General features: G+C 37.8%; 1 protein-coding gene across 7 annotated transcripts in view; it reads left to right on the plus strand.

Moving 5' to 3' along the window:
* COL14A1 (collagen type XIV alpha 1 chain) overlaps positions 1-23,527 on the plus strand; it is a 117,646-nt gene that overhangs the window by 17,588 nt on the left and 76,531 nt on the right. For all 7 annotated transcript variants that reach the window (XM_010709273.3, XM_010709274.3, XM_010709271.3 and 4 more), the window contains exons 6-12: positions 14,983-15,138; positions 15,377-15,496; positions 16,144-16,308; positions 16,707-16,868; positions 18,315-18,466; positions 19,402-19,531; positions 23,317-23,462. In XM_010709273.3, the coding sequence (XP_010707575.1) occupies positions 14,983-15,138; positions 15,377-15,496; positions 16,144-16,308; positions 16,707-16,868; positions 18,315-18,466; positions 19,402-19,531; positions 23,317-23,462 (1,031 nt within the window). The remainder of the gene's footprint in view (positions 1-14,982; positions 15,139-15,376; positions 15,497-16,143; positions 16,309-16,706; positions 16,869-18,314; positions 18,467-19,401; positions 19,532-23,316; positions 23,463-23,527) is intronic.

A 23,527-nucleotide genomic window follows, 5' to 3' on the forward strand; every position in this document is an offset into this window, starting at 1 on the left:
TGGCCTTGAACACCTCTAGGGACGGGGCATCCACAACCTCTCTGGGCAAAAAAATATAAAATCTGTTTAGTAGGATAGAAAAGGAAGTGTGGGTGAGAATCTATAGTAATGATAATTAGATGTATGAAAATTAAGGGATGTGCAGGCAATTGCTCACCTCCCAGTCACGAATGCCCGGCTGGACTCTAAAATCAACTTTGTCCCAGCTGAAACCAGGACAGAATGCTCATGGATTGTTTGCCAGATATCATTACAGGCAAATCAGACTAGACTTGACTTGAGGAAAAAAGTACCCCATTTATCACCAGTTAAAATAATAATTAAAAAACAAAGCAAAAAAATAACAAAACTAATTGGGGAGTAGGAAACAAAACTACAAGCATTAAAACAAATTTGCCTTCCTCTCTTTCCTGAATGTGTTTTTCATATTTTTCTTCTTCCAGTGCTGTGTAAGTAATACAAAGTGCATATAATTCCTTAAAATATATTGGCGTATGAATCTGATGTTTGGATTATAATAGCTCTTGCAGTAACATCACGCTGGTCTTTAGATGCTGATAGAAATGAGAGGTGCAGTAAATTTCAAAAACACTCGGGTTTGTTTTCTTCTTCCAATACTGCTATTGCCTTTGCAGGTAATCCTTAGCATTCACCCTGTAGCTATCAAATGGCACTGTGTTGCATAGTGTAGAAATAAAATCCAGAGAAGTGTATTAAGATGCTGTTCAGCAGAAGAGACTAATGATCTGATTTACTAATTAGTCTGTTTAGTTAATGTCAGCTGCTTCAGTATGTACTGCTAGATAGTATGAAGTCAGTGTTGTGAAGTATTTTACTTAGCTTCAGGAATGAATACTTTCTGAGATACTTTTCTGTTGGCTGTGTTTCTTAATTTACTCATTTCATCCTGGCTAGCATAACTGCAGATGTTGGTTTTAGTTTCTTTTCTATGGTATTTTTAAAAATTACTTGCTGAATTGTAGGCTACAGAACTCATTAATTATGTCTTTGTTCAACCTATAATTGGTTGTATTGACAGTGTTTCACTGTGCTTTCTGCAGGGCACTTCAGCTTTTGCATTATGAACGAGCAGAAGAAAGAAATCACGACTGTTTTGCATGGGCATATTTCCCAGTGCCATTCTGTTCTTCCTAAGCACTCTGTCATCTGTTTGTTTTATGTTAGTCTGTTTCTGCAATCTTAGGCTAAAAGTAAAGGTTATTGGAAAGTACTTTCCTCTCACTGTCAGTTTGAATTCTTTTGTCCTATTTAGTGACTGCACTAAATACTACAGTCATTCAGTACAGTCAGACAGGTTTGCCATATCTCCGTGCCTCCATATTCAACCAGCAGCAAGGCTGAGCGTGTATTCCTAGTTAAGTGTTCTCAGATGCACGAACGTGTTTGGCCACAAAGATCAGCAGACTCACTCAGGGTACACACCAACAAAAACATCAGTGGCCTCTTCCTGTTTACCTCTCTAGCTGATTGGGATGAAAGCCAACAAGTGGGAAATAAGATATGACCCCTTCAGTAACTGACTCTTGGATCCCCTTGTGTCTAATTGTGTCATGCAGATAAATACACAGGCAGACAGGTCTCTCAGTTGACTTTCACAGCAGAATCTCTCCAGGCCTAGATGTCCTAGTCTCTCTTGTAGCCTACTCCTCCAGCTGTCTCATAGAGACACACAGATATTTGGCCCAGGCTAATAATTGCTTTGATACCTGGCTCCCAAGCTGCTTTCCCTATTTCCAGGTAGTTTGCTTGATATTCATTAGACTTTATATATTGATACGTGTACCCTTGCTTCTCCTGTTTCTAACATCATGGATATGTGAGAGCTCATGAATTGTCATCCCCGCTGCAGTTGCTGACGGTGTAGATCTAACTTGCTCTGGTTGTTATCACAGGCATGTGAGCTTGTGTCAGTGACTTTAGTTGCTGGCATTCGGAGCTACACACATGTACAGAGAGTATTGTGCTTCTCATGCAGAATAATAGCTACAAAAGGAATTTAATTAGAAGATGGAACAGTGTGTGATTATTGGGCATAGGAGTTTTATCTTTTTATTTTCCTATGCTAATTCTTCTACAATTACCTTGATCTCTCCCTTTCCCAACCTTTGGTTCTTCCACTAAGCATATCACACTAAGGCTTAGACAATCTTCATTCCTGCGTGAAATGTTAGGATGACTTGGGTTGGAAAGGGCCTAAAGAATCATCAAGATCCAACCCCCCGCCACAGGCAGAGCCACCAACCTCCAGATCTGGTATTAGACCAGGCTGCCAAGGGCTCCAGCCAACCTGGTCTTGAACACCTCCAGTGATGGGGCGTCCTTCTCTGGGCAGCCTGTTCCAGCACCTCACTGCTCTCTCTGTGAAGAACTTCCCCCGACGATCTAATCTAAACCTTCCCTCTTTGAGTTTAAAACCATTCCCCCTTCTTCTATCACTACCTACCCAAGTAAAAAGTTGATTCCCTTCCTCTTTAAATACTGGAAAGCTGCACTGAGGTCTCCTCACAGCCTTCTCTTCTCCATGCTGAACAAGCCCAGCTCCCTCAGCCTGTCTTTGTAGAGGAGGTGCTCCAGCCCTCTGATCATCTTCATGGCCCTCCTCTGAACCTTCTCTAACAGCTTCACATTTTTCCTGTATTGGGGGCCCCAAACCTAGACACAGTACTCTGGATAGGGCATCTCACAATAAATCTTATCCTCTGAGTGGTAGCCCTATCAGTCTGTAAAGTGGGAATCTTTCCTTTGACTCAGCATTACAGATGTCACTCCTGGAGCCTGAGCAAATATATGCCTTCTGATGGACTTGGGAGTAATCCTGTTGTTTTTTTTTAAGAGTTTTATTCAGGTTCTCTCAACTGTCATTGTTCCTCTGTGCTCCTTTGTGTACAAAGGCAAGCATTTTATCGTATAACCTAATATAATGTAGGTTTGCTTGTATTTTAGCAACTGCATTATGTACCTCCCTCTGAAGCTGGATTGGGTGCCTATACCAAGACAGCAGAAAATACGGGTTTATTGTATGAGAGTGAATTAAAACTCCAGAACAACCACAGCAAATGGAGGAAAGGCACTTGCATTTTTTCACTGCACTATTACTTATGAGTTGTATTTCTTGAATTTGTTGTTTAATGTAGATGACTTCTTTTCTGTCTTTTCATTTTTTTTTTATTTTTTTTTTCCTGCAATCTTACAGTCTGCGAGGTGATTTTTATTTTTTTTTTGGTGATTCTAGGATTAATACTATGGCAGAATTTTGTTTAAAATGCAGTCTCCCACTCTGGATTTAACTGTTTTGCAGGTACCATTTATTAGCTCATGTTTGATATTTCTTTACAGGTCTCAAAATATATTAATTTAATATTAGACCATGTCTGATGAGCTACAGTCAGAACAATACAGAAAAAAACATGATTTTTTTGGAGGTTTTTTATTCCTTGATGTGCCATGTGGATGTTGACCTCCTTTATGTTAGAGCAGATAGCAGACCCAGAGCTGTGCTGGGAGGTGCTATTTTTCAGTTTTGAATGCTTACTCTAATATCTAGCGCCATGGAGTAAGTACAAGACCTGCTTGTTTTAGCGTATGCTATGATATTAAAGGCAATATTAACTTAAAAATGAATTTATCATCCCTGTTTCTTTGTGGTGTGGCCTCAGATCCCCGTGTGTCCCTTGAGAAGACTGGGGAGTGCTTGGATCATGCTGTAACGTACTTAAAGCATTCTGGACCGCCACAAAACCTTGGCAAGCATGTATAATTATGCTTCCCTCAACATACTCTTCTGACTACTCTATGATGGCTCAGCCCTAGGGAAAATTTATAGATCCATTTTGGTTTCAGACTCTCTCACTTTTATACTTGGCTGCTTTCTGAGGCTTTTTTTCTATCTAACGGAGAATCTGTGTTACGTTTATCTCAGCTGCCACTAGTGAAAGCAGCACCTGATCATCAGACTTTGCCAGTAAGCTTCTCACTTGAATCCAGGTGTGTCAGTGGTTTCCTGACGTAGTACTAAAATTTCTCCAATTTCTAAAGGAAGCCTATAAACAGGAGGTAAGCCAACACTTTGAAGGGGTAGATAATGCTAGGATAGGGGGAAACAGTTTTAAGTTGAAGGAGGGAAGATTTAGGTTGGATATCAGGGGGAAGTTCTTTCCTATGAGAGAGGTGAGGTGCTGGAACAGGCTGCCCAGATTGGTTGTGGATGCCTCGTCTTTAGAGGTGTTCAAGATCAGCCTGGTCTACTATTAAATGTGGAGGTTGGTAGCCCTGCCTGTCGCAGGGGGGTTGGAGCTTGATGATCCTTGGGGTGCCTTCCAACCCAAGCCATTTTATGATTCTCTGTCTGGAATCCATTTAGAACTTGCCCAGCAGATGTATCTGCAGGCCCCCAACCATACTATGTAAATGAGGCATGGCTTCTTTTTTGATAGTGATTGTTTTTCACCCGTGCTGTGCAAGAGATGACTTCTTCCTCAACTTCAGATGATGCAAATATCTGCTTAAAAATAGGACATGAAGAAGACTTAGCTGAATACATCTTTGACATACGAATTTAGGATATCCCATCCAAGCCAGGTGTAACTTGATGAGAAGTGTTTGTCAAGTTTCTATGCCAGTCTATAAACCTGTGAACCACCATAGAGAGCTTTGTACATTGGGAACTCCTTGCTAGCTACTGGATGACTTCCAGGAGGACTCTGTTGCAAGGAAACTCTTGAATAAACTCCCTCATTGTTTGGAAAGTTTAGCTCATTGTGTTTTGGATGATCAGTGCTTATTCCAAGAGTTCATCCTATGAATTTCTCTGGGGTGGACATAGCTAAACCTTTGAATCTTTTGACTACTTGCAACTTGGATTTCCTTTTTTTCGATGGCAGTGTTTTTATGGATTTGGCCACGATCCTTCGGCACACTCCTGTTTCCTGCCTCCCACAACTGGAAAACCTGATAGGATGAGTCAATACTGAGATGAACAGAGCTCTTAAATGCTTTCTCTTTGCCATCCTTCTTAGATTTTGAGAAAACCAAACGTGCTACTACATTTACAGATTTTAGTAATATATGTTTCCCACAGTTGTGAGACTCTTCTCCAGTATCAGATAAATAGAATCAGGGCACTTATCAGACCTTGTCTGTCATTTTGAGTACAGTACCCTGGATGACTTTGCCCAGGCCATTCTATGATTCTATGGTTACTGTCTTGACAGAACCCAGACTCCAAGGTCCATTGAATGTGTGATTGTAGCCGTGCATGCAGCATCAGGTTCTGTAACACCATCATCATTATGGCCACAAGAACCTTTAAAAATAGGCTTAGAAGAGGAAGAAGAACGGAGAGTTGTGTTGCCCATAATCCATTGTAATGATTGTCATTCTATGCTATTTCTGCATATTGGAAGTCTGTATGAATTATGTTTCTATTAGCACAGGTTTCTTTTGGCCACTTGGAAGGAAAGGTATGAAAGAGGGCAATTTTTATTTCTCTTCACGTCAAGGAGAAAGAGTATGCTAGTGACCCTGAGATATGGCACCTTTCAACATCTTTATAAAGAGGTAAATGGCCATGAGTTTGCCTGTAAGTGTGTTGCAGTCAACTGAATAAGAGAGAAGTATGTTCTTGAGAAAAACCAAGACGCTAGCTGGAGATTCAAAGGTTTGTTTAGGAAAGAAAAGCTTGGTATTAGAAGGTGTGGTCAGTTTCTGTTCTTCACCTAGGATTCTGCTTAACTCACGGCTTCTTGTCCTAGCTCTGTTGCTTTTCTTCTGTTGGCGTGTTATGATCAGATACATGTTTATTGTTGTGTATTACCTCTCATACAATGTTCCACACCAGTCAGAAGCTGAAGATTGGGCAGACTGCCTTTCTGTTATTTACAGTCTCCCTCTTCAGAAACTCTCTTTGAACACACCTGCTTTATGAAAAATAGACACAATGATGATAGATGTCTACAGAACCTGTAGCTCAGGAAAAAAAAAAAAAAGTGCAATTTATAGCTCTCTTTCTACTCAACCAGTGTAGGTAAAAACAACCTTTCAGCTTTGTCATGAAACGATCCAGCTCCTAATATCAGTGTGTTCAGTTTGTAACCCTTGAATTACACAATCTTAGGTTAATACCCCTTAGTTTATAAGCTGTGTATCCTCATATGTTAGCACAGGAAGGACTTCTTGGTGAGTCTGAACTATTTCCAATTGAACACCCTCCCCCAGCCCCATGTGGGCTCTTTGGGGTTTTCTGGTAGTTTTTCTCAAGGTACTGATTTCTTTGTGTAATCAATTCTTACCTGAAATGGGAGATTGCTCTCATACTTGAATGACTGATTAATAGAAGCCCAGGTGAGTGAACAGTCATTCTTTTCAGATTGCTTTTCAGCTCTTCAGGTTATTAGCTGTTGAGCATCCATCCAGTTGTCAGAGTGCGCTGGCATGGTTTGATTCTGCTGGCAGCAAGAGACTGTTACCTTAAGTCAGATTCAGAGTCTGTGTTGACATGTTTCATTACTTAAATACTTTCATTGCTACTGTGCAGAGACACTCCTTAACAGTTCTTAATCATGTGGCAGCATGAATTCTTTTTACTTCCATTTGAAGTCTGTAGGCTTGCTTGTGACTATGTGCGTTCTAGGTGAATACCTCTGTACAGCATAAATGTTGATTTTCTTTCAAAGAAGACTCTACCTCCTCTTTGCAACGGAACCTACATAGTAGTGCATTTAAAATTTGTGTGTCACTCTTGGAAGGGTGAGCCAAAAAAAGCAATGGTGAGGTGGTAAAAGATTGCAACAGCACCTTCTGCTGTATTAATAAACACCGAGGTGGAAGACTGAGACTCTTGTAAAGAAGCTATAATAATAAAAGACTGATGCATCAACACATTAATCTGTCACAAAGCAGCATTGTTTTGTGCTCTTGGCAACAGCACATGAGATTAAGACTAACATTTGGTATCTGTTCTCTGGGACTGTGCTCTTTGAGATGGCCTCCTCGTGAATGCAGCTAGAAGGTACTAAGTCTTTCACTTTTGTGCTGTTTTGCTGTACAAGTTCCTTTTAAGGGATGCTCCTTACGCTTTGAGAGGGAAGTCTTGTTCCACAGTTTGTCTCATTCATCTGATACTAACACTGTTGATAAACATTAGGCAGGAACTTGTAGTGAGGAGGGGTGAGTTCAGGGTCATTTCCACCGTCACTACTTATTGTAAAGGTCTTTGTGCTCATTCTGGACCTGTCAACTCTGATTCTGGCTTTGTTATCAGCACCTTTTGCCTGGTGCCCTGTATGCTTAGTAAGCCTTGGTGTTAAGCTACATCTCTTGGTATGAAAACTGTTCTCTAGTTGCTGAAACAGAATTTATTCACATGGCAGAGTAGTCCTTGTTTTCCCTCTCATAGGTATTCTCTCTGGTCTTGCCTGTCTGGTTATTGGTACTGACTGTACTTGTCTGTCAGCACATAATGAGGGAATCCTTTTTCCTTATCCAGCTGCTGGGTTTTGTATGTGTCTGTTTGGCTCATTATTCTCCAATGAATGGATCTGTGGTATTCTCATACCTTGCTCTCCTGGAATCCTTGATCAAGCCAGTGCTCCTCTGGAGTGCAACCTTAATGTCTGAGCATATTAGGTTACCTTGTATGCAGGAAGTTAGCAGAAGGAGGTCTACTGAGTGGTGCAAGCAGTTATTTCAGGAGCAAATGTTAGCTTCAGGGGGTCTTTGGGATTGACTTGTTTATGTAGTACTAAAAATTTCTTGTCTTTTGCACTGATCTTTCATAAGAATGATGAAGGGAGTAAAGCTGTAAATTTCGTGCATAGGATGGTAGCTCCTTGGAAAAGAATAAATTGGCTGTAGCCTGTAAAATATCACCCGTATCTCATCACTCCTGTCCCAGCCTCCAGCGTCTCTCAGACTCAACATTCAAGTTTAGCTCAATGCCCAGGGGGCAGACAGGTGGTGTCAAACTATGGCAGATGTTTCTGCCTTAAGTTTCGTAATGTTTAGTGTTTCTTTGTGCTGTTAAGAAGTAGCAATAAGCATCGGTTGGAAGCAATGATAATGTATCTGTCAGAGCTTGGTTGAGTTACTTTTGTGACTTAGGTAGGGCAGTTCTGCTTCCCCCTGTCTTAAAAAAAGGAGAATGACGCTCTGAAGCTCGTGTTTTGTCTCAACCAAATGGGAGATCCTTTGCAAGCCTAATATTAATATTAATATTGTATTAATCTGAGAATGGAAAACAGATGGGTGGTGAGAAACCCTAAAATTTATGGAATAGAATGTAATTATGTCTTTATGATGCAGTGATTAATGGGGGGAAAGAAAGAACAACTGAACAATTATTTATTGAATATTGAACAACTGTTGTGTTGGGAAAAAAAGTGAAAGAGATCCTTTATTGAGCTCCATAAAACTACTTGAATAACTATGAAATTTTAATTGTTGCCTTCACCCTGCTTTTCAGACTTCAAACACTAAGGTGATTTAAGTATTTATGTGCATATTGAAGAACAAACATAGTTTTAGATAAGGGCCAGGAGTTTCATTTTGATTACAGCCAAGTAATCTCTTTTCTACTACTTTACTTGTAACATTAAAGCTGTATTTTATTTACAAGCTCAACAGTAGACCAGCTCTCTATCGTGGTTTAGAGGAATTAACACACACAACTTAATTAATATTCAGGATTTCTGAGTACTAATTTTGTCTGCAGTCCCCTGATTAACTACCCTCTAGATAGGCAGAGAAAATGGTCTCAAAGATTTTATAATGCACTAAATCAAATGGAAAAAATAACCCTTAAATAAGAGAGTATTTGCTACATAGGAATGTGGATAACATAATAATAGAAATGCATCATTCTCTGTCTTAAAAAGTCATTAAAGTCATTTAAAACATTAATGCAGTCAGGTGCAGAACTGAGAGCAAACAGGTATTCTGTATTCTGCAGAATAGTTTCTTTAGTTTCATCTACTTTTGTAGGAGGGTTTGTGGAACATCCTCAGAGTAAATGATTGTGACTAAGTGGTCATAGCATCTTGTCATGTTGAACTTCAGTTTCAGGAAAGATTTCAGCAGTATGCTTTGTTCTGTATTGCTGTTGCCTCGTTGAAAGAGTTCTTAAAATAAATACATTGAACTCAGTTTAAATGCAGAGTGGTTTTAACATATTTTTTCTTTCTATGTACACAGAAAAAGGGAGTTTGTTGCTGGTATTTGGAAAGTGCTTCTGTGCTATCAATCAACAGTGATCTGTCAGCAAACATTAGTGTTTTGTTTCATAGTTATTCTTCACATTTATTCTGTCCCTCAAGTAAATTGGAAAGCCAGGGTGTAGGAAGAAAGTTCTAAGGCTTTGTAGGACGAAATCCTTGAACTTTTCAATAAGCTGGGGCTTGCTGCAGAAGTACAGCTGTTACTCAGTGTGTATGGACAGATGCATAGAAAAGAGAAGTATGACAGTCGAGAATTATTACTACTAAATGGAGACGAACATATTAATGTGTTTTATCATTTACTGCTAGTTAGTTTTGTGGCTTTATATTCAAAAGGTATACTTTCAATAAGAACATTTGTTTATGGCTGTGTGCTTCATGAAAGAAGCAAAATACTGTTAAGTATACACAGCCAAATGTGCATAAAATTTTCTAAGCATGATTAGACAACAGATTCAGGAAATGCTAATGTTGAAACTCTCCAAAATAACAAAACTGTGGGGCTTCCAATTTGGCTATAGACGTGTTCTAGAACAGAACATGGTGCATGGGAAAGGGCTGGCTGCTTTATTTTTTTGGGGATTTTTTTAGGGAGCAGAGATGAGCTTCTAACCTCATTGGGCTGCTCTTTCAACCTAATAATGTTCCAGCATTTGAGCCTTTCAAATTCAAGCCATGTTTGGATCTAGTTCAAAGAAAAGCAGCTATGTTGTATTCATTTGTCTGGTCCATAGCCTGACATATGGGATCTGTTAAACTGAGGTCTAAGTGCAATGATGATATCACCAGCACAGTGCAATAATATCAGTGTCAGAAGCGTGAACCAGTGAGCTGCTGCATTTTGGAACCGAATGCTGTCTTGAATCCCTCTATTTTTTAACCCTTTTCAAGAAAAAAAAAAAAAGAAGTAATAATTAATTAATGTAGAATTATATTGCCCTTTTCCTCACTTGTGCTTCTGCTTGTTGGCCATTGTAGAGGACTGACTTTTCTTTGTTGGTCATGCTTTATTCACAAGGTATTTTTTACTTACTTCTATCAGTATCTTGGCTTTTGCTCTTTGTTACCTCATGAAGGAGTCTCCCCATCATACCTTGTTATTATTGACCTCCGCTTGAACTTTCTTCCTTTACATTATTTGACTTTTCCACTGTGACAAGGAATAAGAAAGGAAAAGAAGTATTGCAGACTCGGAAAGAATTATAGTCTTAACTTGTCCTAGCAGAAGTGTGTGTTTTGGCTCTTGAAAATGAGAACAGTTTCATACCAAAGGGAGGAAAAATATCAAATGTGTTTCTGCAAAATATATCATAGCTACATGCAAATGGAACTGGTTCTTCTAAGGCACTGAATCGCCCTGTGTGGCAGTGCCTGTATTTGCTGCTTCTCCCTTTGTTTTTCAAAGAACTTTCAAAGATTAGTAATATTAACTCCAAGCATCAAAGAGCCACTATGACCTAAAATCATCATTTTTCTACTTGTTTCTGATTAAGGCTTTTTGTTTTTTGACATTGCTTGTAAACTCATGGAATGCACGTATGAAAAAGATAATAATAGCAGGTTGAATAGCCATGGAGGGGTAGTTGGTAGTTGTTTTCAGAAGCTTGCAGACCCTGCTTTGTTCCATGTATCCTCACTACTGTCAGAACCCTTCCTAGTCAAACTCTGTACTCCATTTCCTTCATGGGATGTCTCAGGGGTCACATTTTGTAGACTCCAGTAACTCTCCATTTTTTCAGAAGGATCAAGCTGGATAACTTTCTCAGCATTGCCATCATTGGCTTCAATGGAAGCCAAATTCTGACATGAGTCTTGGTAGTGCAATTAGAACTTAAACAGTGGAATTGCAGGCAAGTGAGTCATCTTTAATGTCTGGAGCCTTGAGGGATCAAAGGAAGGAAACTTTATTTGGTAGATGCAAAATTATTTCAATGATGGCTATTCTTTGAAACATTTCCTTGAAACAAAGGCAGTTAAATTCATTTTTTCTAATGATGATGACATGACTGTGGGCAATACTGAAGAAGGTTTTGTGCAAATAACTTGTCTGAGCACACAAGCCTTGCAGTTCTGAGCTGGTGTCTTTAAAGGTGAAATGCTAAGCCTCTTAAAGTTTTTCCCTTCATTCTTGAGGAAGTGAGCAGATTGAGCTCCTTCCTCTTCAGTGAACTGCTTGACAGAATGGTAAGTTCCTTTTGCCAAGTAATATCAGGAAGACTGTAAATTTGTTATAGAAGGATAGGGAATTTGTTACTTTCTCCTTGAGAAACTCCCCCAGCTGATGCACTGGAGATAGTTGCTATTGTAAAATAGAGAAGCCTGCCTTCTGACTTCTGGTTGTGTCATTTCCATCATTTTCCCTAATTGAAAAATTGCAGGCTCTATTACTGTTTGGTGTGGATTGCCATACTTGAAGTAGAACTAGAAAAATGCTGTCTGTGTAAGATTAGGAGACGTACAGGATCAGGTAACAGGTCACCTCCCTACTGTCCTGCTCTTGGAACTGGTGTTCTACTAGTTTTCTTAATAAGTGGGTGAAAGGGAAATGAATAACACAACCTGATCACAATGACGATGTTTGGAGTGCACTGAAGCACAGGGTTTTGAGATAATTTTTATATGAAATTATATGCTTTCATCCTTGTTCAAGAGATGTCTTTGAGGAAAATTGCCTGTTAAAGTTATGTTCTGGTATTTGAAAGGTTCATAATTATCCTCAAACACTATAAGAATCCATAACTATGTATGGTTGTATAAAAAGATTATTGGAAAAAGACTTTTGCTGGAACTGGTAATGGAAACTGGCTGTTCTCAGTGGGGTGTATAAATTAGCCGCTACACTGTGTGTCTTTTAGAATAACTTTATAAGCTAGGATGATATGTGGTGTTTTTATTCCTATCAGGTTATGAAAATTTCTGACAGGATGTTATTCTATTTAATATCTCACTGTTGTTTATTCCATTTTAGGGATCTTTCTACAGTTCTTTTAAGTACAACAAGGAGAAAACATAAGCAAATAGTGGGTGTACAGAAGTAACAAAACCTAAATGTTTTATGCAGAAAAGATTCAACAAGTATCTCCTATCTACGAAGAACGAATCATATTTTCACATTGCAGTACAATCTTGGATCAAACCACACATGCTAACAAAAAATAATTGAATGATGCTATTTACACTGATCTGATGATGTGGAAATAAAACATTGAAAGGAATGCGGTTATTGTTTTCTTTATTCTTCGATCTTTGCTGCACTGAATGGATTTACTACAACCAGTAAAGAGTTCTGTTCACAAATCTGTAACAGCAGTATTAAACTTTGCATGCAAAACTGGTTGATAAGAAAATAATACAGCTTGGGCTACTAACTGGGTTTCACAGTTAGCATAAAATCATAGGAATTTTGAAGGGTTATGCAGCCACACAAATCCTGCTATCCTCACTGAGCTATACAATTCAACTGCTGGGATCATACTGAAAAGATACATCTGTGCTGCAGTGCAGCTGCTTGGATGTGCGTCAGGGGCTCATTCTTACTGGTGCTGAGTAGCATTTTACTTTGCCAGTAGTTATTTGAAGCTTTAGAAGCTAGTCAGGGCCAGTACAAGAATGGCATAATTGAACTTTATGGCCAATGGAGAGAAATACTTCAAGTAAGGCAGGCTCATTAAGAGGAAGTTTATTTGGCAAGGATATTTAAAACACAGATTTTGCCATGACCAGTAAGTTCCAATTAAATCACAAAAAGGCAGATCTCAGTCCCACTGAAATCAATGGGAGTTTTCCTGTTGTCTTCAGTGATAGAAAGATTTGGACCTCCTTTGGATTTATCTTCCAATTTAAGATTTTTCTGATGCTTACTAAATCTCCCCCAGTGTTTACATTTTAAAATGTGTTGCCAGTTCAAATAGCGTTGTCTTGTACTGTAAAAACTAAAATAAAATATTTATTTTGGCATCTTTGTAAGTGGAATTTTTGTCATGCGTTTAGAACTCATTCTACACTGCTAACTGCACGTAGGAAATGTTCCTTTCTTGTTTAAAGACATTTTCAGTACATGTTTAAGACATTAACTGTAACTGTATGGATTGTGATTCCCATTAAGTGAATTTACACTACAGAAAGTATCTAACTCTTAATAATTAGCAATTTGTAAGTCCTTCTGCACATCAGATTATTTTTGCCTATGAGATTATTGCTTTGCTTTTAATAATAAGATTGTCATTAATAATATGATATTGAAATGTTGGGTTGCTAGCTGTGTGATTAATTCTCTCTTTAACAGGAGCTCCTCATGAGTTAATGCTATGCACCTTTTTGATAATTTCTCACTGAATAATTTTTTTTATTTGCAGAGCATCTGCTGTCAAGATCAGCTTGTTTCTAATAATTCTGTTCTCAATTGATCATTGCTGTCAGTACCACCCTATATGTTAGCATCCTTTGTCAACCAATTTATGTAATAGGCGCTGATGACAGAAGTTGAGATGCAGCTTACTTCACTAGTCAGCATGGTTTTTGTTGTTGTTTTTTCTTTCTGTGTATTATCATGCATGATATCTCTTATGGCAAGCTTGACTTTGGCTTTTCTTCTTCCGTCCTTATTCTGTAGTCAGTCTTGTAGGTGGTTTGCTGTTTTTATATTTCAAACATAAGCTCTGGTTTGACATACCTGTGTAACATCATTCATACGTTTTTCCTCCTTCCACTTCAACCTTACTTTCAGCAACCTTACTGTTACAGTAATGCAGCCACTTCTGTGGGTTTTGGCTGTTCTGTCTGAGATTATGGAAAACATTCCTCACACACTTCCATGGTATGCATTCCAGTTCTTTTCTTTCCAGTTGTTTTCCCTAACTGAATATGGTAACATTTTCTTAGGCTTCTCAATTTGTTAACAATTCATTTCTCTAACAGCTGCCTTATTAATCTTGCAGTTTATGTATAAACTCTGATCCCATTTCCTCAGATTTCTCCATTGGTTAGCTAAACCATAGAGACTGTTAATAGCATCTCTACTGATTTTCATCAGGTCTTTTCTTTTGATTTTTTTATTGTCTTTTTGTTTACATTTTCATACATCCATAAGAGGCATCAGATTAATCATTATGTGGTACTAGTTCATATAGAGTTTGTGAATTTGTATTCAAAGTTATTGTATTTTACTTTTGCTGTATTGAATGCATCCTCCTTCAGTTTAATACAGCTTATTCAATTGGCCTTCATTTTTACTCTAGACTCCAGGGGTGAGATTTACTTAAGTTTAAAGTCTCTAATGACAGCTAAAGAAGTTTTCTTCAGAGTGGTTGAGATGAACTATGCAAATACCAGATTTTCTATACTGACTATGAAAGGAGTCTAGATAACTCCTTGGAGCTCTCTGCATTGTCCAAACTTAAAATTAAGTGTCAGAAATTCTATACGGTGTGTATATTCTTGTGAATGAAAATGAACAACTGGTTTGGTTGCATTATATGACAGTTATCTTTCTCTTTCTGAAGTACTGCATTTTCAGAAGCAGCATTTCTTTCTTGTAGATCTCCAAAGAGTAATTTTGAACAGCTGAATCAATAATGGCTGAACTATTCTATTATGGAACTTAGGACAGATACGTTTAGTGACTTTGCTTTTTTCTCACTTTGCCCCTGGAAGACAACTTAGTAGTCTAACTGAGAAGAAGAATGTATAAAACTCTGTAATTACAGTTTTATTATTTAATTAAAGATTTTGTTTTCATCTTAATGATTTACAGGAAACCTGTTTACCTGTAAAACTCCAGCTATTGCAGATATTGTGATTCTAGTAGATGGTTCCTGGAGTATTGGCCGATTCAATTTCAGACTTGTTCGACTGTTCCTAGAAAATCTCGTTTCTGCTTTCAATGTGGGATCTGAGAAAACAAGAGTAGGTAAGGTATCATGCTTTTTCATGATATTTAATTACCTTAGCACTTGAAAAGAAAGATTTTGAAAGTGAAAGGAGTTGCCATTAAGAACAACATTATACTACTGTTTTTTTTTTTAGCATCAAGCAATACAATTTTCCTGTTACAGTTGCAAGCTATTAGTAACCACATATGTATAGTACAGATAATTGAAAAAAATTGCTTTATTTCTTAATGCAGCACTTTTCTTTTGGTACATCAGGTCTTGCACAGTACAGTGGTGATCCCCGAATTGAATGGCATTTGAATGCCTATGGCACAAAAGACGCTGTATTGGATGCAGTCCGTAATCTACCATATAAAGGAGGGAATACACTAACAGGTACAGTATATGTTTTAACTTCAGCACTTTATTAAAATAAAAAAAGTCCAGCTGCACAAACTGAGAAGTTTTAGATCTTTCTATAAAATGGATGTTTGTTTTGCAGCATGCTAATGGCTTCATCCAATGTCTGTTTAGTATTTCTGAAGTGCTTATCTTACTGGCTCCACTTCTTTCTAGTCAAGAAAAGGTCTCATAAAACAAAATATACATGAACTATTTGTGGGCGAAGTGAAATCTGCTACCTGTGAAGAAGAAAGTGCAAAATTTATTCATAAAGTTCTTGCACAAAGTTTTGTTCTGAGAAGGAAAGAATGCTGCTTTAATATCTGACAACTGGCAATAGTAACTATTCATATGTTTAGCTGGGGCTTCTAGATTTCTATTGACCTTATTGTAGTAGAGCACTAAAGCCCCAGAAGACACTCAATGTTGGATAAATGGAGACCTATCTACCTAGGATAAATACAGTTTCAATACAACTCCAGTATCATCAACAAAGCTGTTTCACTAAATAAGCTATTCTTTCATACTCATTCTTCATAGAAAGGTTTCTCAGGATCTGTAAACTGAGTGGAGATATAAACATTGTGATCTGAGGAAAAAAAATGGATATTTTTCTACCCTAAAATGTTTCTTTTTTTCAGGTCTTGCATTAACTTACATTTTGGAAAACAGTTTTAAGCCTGAAGCTGGTGCAAGGCCCGGGGTATCTAAAATCGGTATATTGATCACTGATGGGAAATCCCAAGATGATGTTATCCCTCCTGCTAAAAACCTACGGGATGCAGGCATTGAGCTGTTTGCTATCGGTGTGTATTCTGCCACATCTATATATAGTGTGCCATTAAACTTCGGTGTATTTGTATCTGTTATCCTGTATATTAAGTAAGTGCTATTTTATATCTATATCCAGTCAGTATAATCATTAATTTAAATCTTCTTTAGTATGTTTCCCAGCACATTACAACTGTAACTGGAATTTACTGGGATACATTCATTGAACACTATCAAGAGACAGTTGGGAAAATGCCAGATATGCTGGCAGACTTCAACATTTTGAAGTAATATCTTAACAATTAAGTTGTAGTTGGTTATTAAAACAAATAGAAATAACTGGATTTTATTAATTTTTTATGAGTTTCTATCAAGGCAAGATGTTTTTCTTTTGTGTTTCAAATATTCTCTTTGTTTTTGTTTTCAATGAAAGGTGTGAAGAATGCAGATATAAATGAACTCAAAGAAATTGCTTCTGAACCTGACAGTACACATGTTTACAACGTTGCTGACTTCAACTTCATGAATACTATTGTTGAAGGTCTTACCAGAACAGTGTGTTCACGAGTAGAGGAACAGGAAAAGGAAATCAAAGGTGAATAAGAATTAATCTAACTTGGTATCAACTTCCAGCTACAAATCCTTTTCTGAATATCTGCAGTTCTAAGCTGGCTTTGGGCATTTGAGTCAAGCTGTATATTCCTTTGCTCACAAGAAGGTAAATTGTCAGGGAAGTTATCTTCCCAGCTATGTTTTATGCTTGTTTTGATATCTTTGCTCTTTGGCTCTTTGATTGTGCTAAACACTATAATATTCTGTAGTAAACAAGCAAACAAAAACAACAACAACAACAAAACCCAAACCCATTCATTCTGCTATATTTATCTCCAAGTACTGAGCAGGAGGAAAAAAGTAATAATACACAGCTTTGGAGGTGAATTGCTTTAACAGCTGTGCATGGAATTATTGCATCTGTGCTGTTCTTTCCATCTCTTAAATTGCTATTTTTGTTGCCTAAGTTTTTGAAATTTGCAGGTTTTAAGATTGCTTTGTACCTTCCTGATAGTCGTTTTTCTTACTCATTTAGTACATTTCTCAAATATATTTTAGAGTGTAAGAAAAGGTGGTGGTGGATAACACTGTTCCTATATTAAAAAGAAAAAAAAAGCCTCTCCAATTTCAATATTTTTTGCTTTTCTGAATGAAAGAAATGTTTATGAGAAAATGCTGGAATTTATCAGAGTAACAGTCCTATCTGAGAAAATTCTTTCTCTATGGCTTCAGTGGAATTTGCTCATATTGCTTGGTTTGTGATTCTGTGATATCACAGAAATGCTGAATAATTTTTCAATAAGCTTCTAACATTTATCAGTATGGAAAATTGTCTTTACCACACTACCTAATTCAGTCAAAAATGTATATTAGTGTGGTTTCACTCTGTTTTTCAGTTTTGGTTCAACTTGAGACTGGAAGAAAATATTAGTGCTGTCTTGTGAAGGGAACGAGCAGTAAATTGAGAAAATGAGAGGGAAATGATGGAAAAAGCATGAATAGATGACATCTTTGTGGAGAGAAATGATTGCTGGAGAAGATGGCCATTCAGTATATCTTTTGAGTGTGCTGACAGCCAGCATATCAGTTTCTGACCTGCAGAAGAACACAGGAGATCACAGCTGTTTATGTACATGGATGTTTTTCATAACTGGGAGGAAGACACTTGGGGAGGGAAAAAAAAAAAACAGAAAAGAGGCTTGAACGTGTGGTAGGAGGAAGGACAGGAAGGCTTAGTTTTGTGTTTTTTCCTATTTCATAAAGAGCTTTTTGCAATATCAGAGAGCCTTAGTTCTACTAGGAACTCCATGTGCAGCGTTCATTATTATTATTGGCTGTTTGTTTCCATTGCAACTTACCTAAATAAATGCACAGTAGCCAACCGTTAGATTTACCGATGAGGAGAGATCTTTGCAGCTTCAGTAAATCCAGCAAACCAAATAATTATTTTGCAGAGGAGAATAAGAAATTTCTGTTGTCTGTAACCTAGGAACAATTGCTGCTTCACTTGGAGCTCCCACAGATTTGGTCACGTCTGATATAACAGCTAGAGGATTCCGTGTTAGCTGGACTCATGCTCCAGGCAAAGTGGAAAAATACAGAGTTGTGTATTATCCCACTCGAGGAGGACAACCTGAAGAGGTAAGAGGACACAAGCTTCCCAGAAGGTTTTAATAGGAAGAACTAACCCGACAGAAAATCCATGGCCTGATTTAAACCTACCACAAGATTGCCTGTATGGGCTTTGAGGCATACTATAAATCTGGTCATGTATGATGAGGCTGAAGGTCAGTGGCTATGTTGCATTTCTGTCATGTATTATAAAGTAAATGTGTTATAAATGTGTGAGCACTTTTGAGGGGAGGGGTGAATTGTGCCTTCAGTAAGGTGCCTATATTTTTATTTGCACATATAGATATTTGAAACAAACTGTAGCAACTTCCCCTGTGCTATTCTGTTTGCAAAAACAGAAGTATGAGGTGATGGTAAGCCGGATTTTGGGTTCTAAGTACAAATAATTCAGAAAAGGAAGAAAACATGGGTCTACATTTTGGAATGTCTACATTTAATCAATGAAAATGTACTGAGATGCTTATTTACATAGGAATTAGAGGCATTCTGGAGGTGGGCAAAAAATGCAGTAGAACAAGATTTTGGCTTTGGCTGACACCTCACGAAAGTAAACGGAAACATAGAAAAAGAAAAGGATTTTGCTAAGGATATATTTAATCACTTTTTTCGTTAGAAAGATTGGATTTAGCATGGGCATGCATCAGTCAACTGGTAGTACAGTGTTTATGTATGTAGTACTAAAGGAATATTTCTGATAATGTTGTAATTTCGTTAAAAAGTGACCAATACACAAAGTTAAACTGCATTGCATACAATCATCTAAGCAGCATCTTTATTCTGAATGACTACTTCCATCAGCTAAACATTTGAATTATACACATACTTTTTTCAGATGCCTCACTGTACACAAAGGTAGCAAAAGCAAATTCATTATATGAATTGGATTCGATAGCTATACAGTTAATTTGCCATATGCATATTTAGTTGAACTTTCTTCTAAACAGGTTGTGGTAGATGGAAGTTTATCAACAGCAGTTTTGAAAAACCTGATGTCTTTAACTGAATACCAGATAGCTGTATTTGCAATATACTCAAATGCTGCTAGTGAGGGCCTCCGTGGAACTGAAACTACACGTGAGTATCCTAATCATGTTTGCTACGGGTTTGACTGTCTGTACTTAATCATACTATGTAAACATTAGTCTTTGTGAAGAAGAGCTAGAGAAGGGAGTCTTTTTAAGTTTAGCTCCTTTTAATGCATTTGTTTTAAATTAATTTGTTTGAATTAATTCTGGGCTAAGTTCCTAGTCCGAATGCTCTGCAGATCTTTAAACACTGAGCATAGTTTTATTTATCTCTGGGCTGAACTTTGAAGTCAGTTGTATTGAACACTAAGTTAGAACACTCCTAAGTTTTGGCTGTGGGAACCAAGCTTTAAAAACAAGGTTCGTAGCTGAAAATTATCTTATGAGAGGATTATTTGGTGGGACCAGACATAACTGCATGTGATTCCCATATTTGAAGGTAACATCTGTATGTTACTTTCTCAATGATTCCGTTGATTTTCTATCAGCATAGGTTTATGAAGGGGAGATCATGTTTGACCTCCTGAAGTTCAAAAAAGGCAAGTGCAAAGTTCTGCCATTGGGCATGCATAAACCCAGGCACCAGTAGCTTGGTAGAGAAGGACCTGATTGTCTTTGTCAACAACAAATGAGGCATGAGCCAGCAATGCACCCTTACAGAAGTGCCTCCAGGCTGTGCTAGGCAGAGCTTTGCCAGCTAGCGATCCTTCCCCTCAGCTCAGTACTGGTGAGGCCACATGTGGAATGCTATGTCCAGTGCTGGACTCTCCAGTAAATGAGAGATGGGGAGTTACTGAAGTAAGTCTAGCAAATGACCGCAAAGGGGATGAAGTGATTGAAGCATCTTCCATAAGATGAGAGGCTCAGCCAGCCATGGCTGTTCAGCCTGGATATTAGAAGACTCAGGGGAAATCCTAGGAATGTGTAAAAATCCCTGTTGGAAAGGAATGAAGAAGAAAAAGCCAGACTTTTCTCAGTGGTGCCCACTGACAGGACAAGAGTCAATGGGCACAAATTAAAAAAACATTGAAAGAAACAAAAGAACAAAAGAAAGCACTGCTTTACTGTCATGTCAAATGCTGGATGAAGTTGTCCAGAGACTGTGGTGTCTACATCTGTGAAGATATTTAAAACCCAACTGGATGTGGTCGTCAGCAATGTGCTGTAGCTGAGCCTGAGAGAACAGAGAAACTATACTAAATGGTCTCAAGGGATATCTTCCATCCTCAATAATTCTTTGATTCCCTGTAAAATCTAATCTTGCCATTTTGAAAGTAACATAAAAATGGATCACATAAAATTATCTGAGATTTGCATTTTTGTCTCAATCAGAATTTTATCTCCAGCTGTATTTTACCCCATAATACAGTGTTAGGAATTGTTTAATTTATCGAAGCAGAGACATTTACTGAGCTAACAGGGTCATTTCCTATTGCACCTGGTATTTCTTTGAAGTCACTTAGTCAAGTTCTGACTGAGCCCAGCCCTGCTGACTTTGAGATCTGATCAGATCATGCCCCAAGGTCATGTAGCATCAAGAACCATTTTGATAGTGGGTTAGAAGTAGTAGTTTGACATGTGCAAGTATTAATCATTTCAGATGATAGAAATCACGCAGTTTAAATGTTTGTTTTTTTTTCTCTATCCTGATAGAGAACTACCAAAATTATGGTTTGCCTTCTTGCCTTTGTGTGAGAAACTGACAGGTTAAAATTGGCTACTCATATGAAGACTAGCCCACTTGCTATAGAGAAGAATAAAAATGAGTCATAGGTGTGTGAAATGTATATAGCCGCACAAAATATGCATAATGCTACTACTTAATATTTAAAAGTGACTTAAGAGACATTTCTAGCTAGAAATAAATATGAAATGCAATCACATTTTAATTTGTTACAAATATATTCTTATCTGTTCTAATTTATTCCAGTTGTTTTTCACTATACCTGTGGTTTAGTTTATCTCCAGAGCTTTATGAGGATAACCTAGAAACTGTCTAAGATGCAAATTGTCATTCTCTAATTGTTTATATTTCAGATTCTGAGTACTTTAGCTGAAAATTCCAGCAGAAAACACCCCTTGTTTAATTTCCAGTCACTGTTAATTATTATTTTAATGACTATTTATATTATAATATTACGATTATAATGCTGTTTGTATTATTAGAGTATCTAGGAGTTCCTGTTAAGACCATGAGTTATAAAGAGAATACCTCTCTTGGAGATACGTACAATCAAAATAAGCAGTAATACAGGTGGTAGTTGCTGTTTGTATGACTGTAGCAATCTGAACAGGAATTAGACAATGTGCTGGAAAGCACCTTCAGAATGCTTTATTATTTTCTTTCTATAGCATATCAGAGATCTGAGTAGACATCTAAGGAATGAAACTGAAGTAAATTAGAAAATGTTTGTGGGTAGTTTCTTCTTATAATGAAATGTAGAAATATAGAATATGAGGTGGAGGTAGACTTTAAGAGTCTAAGTATCAACAGCAGGTAGTCTGAAAAGTTTGGTAGTGAAGGTAGGTAACCTGAAAGTGGAAACCTAAAGAAATGCCTGAGCTGAACCTTTGTCCAAGTTTACCAACAAACTGTGTGAACAGCCACAATGCAGAAAAAAGGATGACACTGGTGTATGTTGTGTGCAGGAAAATATGCTCTCTGTTAGAGCTTGTTGAACATAATCTAATAGGTGTACACCTCTCAGAAGATGTAAAACAGACAGGCTACAATTTTTCTTTACACAAGGAGATTGAACTATTAGAATTGTAATGAGAATTATTTGCTGAATACGTGTTTGCATACCAGATTTCTCAGAAAAATGCAAGGTAGATTTTTCTGGAACCTTAACATGCAATTCCTTGTAGACTCTTTGAGTTTCTAGTGGAAAGGAGTAATATCAATTACCAATTGTCTTCTTTACCTGTCAAACCCTTTAATTCATTTCAGGGACTATTTTCAGTGTTTATGTTCCAAAGAAGCAGATGAAGTTCTCTTGTATCTATCCAATGAGGGGAAGAAAAGGAGGACAGTCAGAGAAAGGCTACCCTAAAAAGTTACAGATATACAAAGAAATAATCAGGGACATGGTTTAGCGCTGTGCTGCTTTACCACTGTCATAAATCCACAAATAAATCTCATAATAATGTTTGAATTTCACTCAGCCTGCTTAGTCATACTCACTAGTTTAGCATTCACCAAGAGTTGTGATGGATGATTTTGTTTGTCTTATGTGATCCCACTGACATAGACCTGGGAGTCAGTTAGTACTCTCCAGGATTTAAGCACATAGCAGCTTGTGGTCATCATATTTTGCTGTGTGCAATTTACTCATTCAGGGTTTCCTCCAGGGTGTCCTACATCAAGGCTGTTTCTCCCACACCCTGGCTTGGGAACTATTGCTGTAAAAAAGCCACCTCTGGGGGTTTGTTCATTTTAGCAACCTTGCCCATTCGTCAGTAGCAAGTGATTGTCTGAATACAAATCAGGGAGGAGGGAGCGTAAGATCCGAACAGAATGATTTGGTGCTTAAGGAACAGAAATCCTCCCACTTGAAATGTTCAAAACCAGCTAAGACAAAGAGCTGCAGTGATTTGTAAAGGCTAACTCTGCCCTTTAGAGGGCATTAGAGTTGGTTAGGTCATAATTTCCTTGTTTCTATAATTCTGCAGACATTTATGTACTAATTAACTCTTCATAGCTGTGGGACGCAGACAGCAATTCTGTGCTTGGAGATAGCCAAATTCCCTTGTGTTTTTTGTGATAAAGTAAACTGAAAACTCTCTGGTCATCCAGGTGAGACAACTGAAGTGTCTGTCTCTTTTCTTCTGTAGTTGCCTTGCCAATGGCATCAGATCTGAAACTGTATGATGTGTCACACAGCAGCATGAGAGCTAAGTGGAATGGAGTAGCAGGTGCCACAGGTTACATGATCTTGTATGCTCCCCTGACAGAAGGGTTGGCTGCAGATGAAAAGGAGGTAATGTGTAGAGCTTTCATCTGAATAATAACTATTGAAGAAATAAGTGTTCTAAAGAGTAAAAT

The sequence above is a fragment of the Meleagris gallopavo genome, chromosome 3, assembly GCF_000146605.3.
Source record: "Meleagris gallopavo isolate NT-WF06-2002-E0010 breed Aviagen turkey brand Nicholas breeding stock chromosome 3, Turkey_5.1, whole genome shotgun sequence".
Classification (NCBI taxonomy): domain Eukaryota; kingdom Metazoa; phylum Chordata; class Aves; order Galliformes; family Phasianidae; genus Meleagris; species Meleagris gallopavo.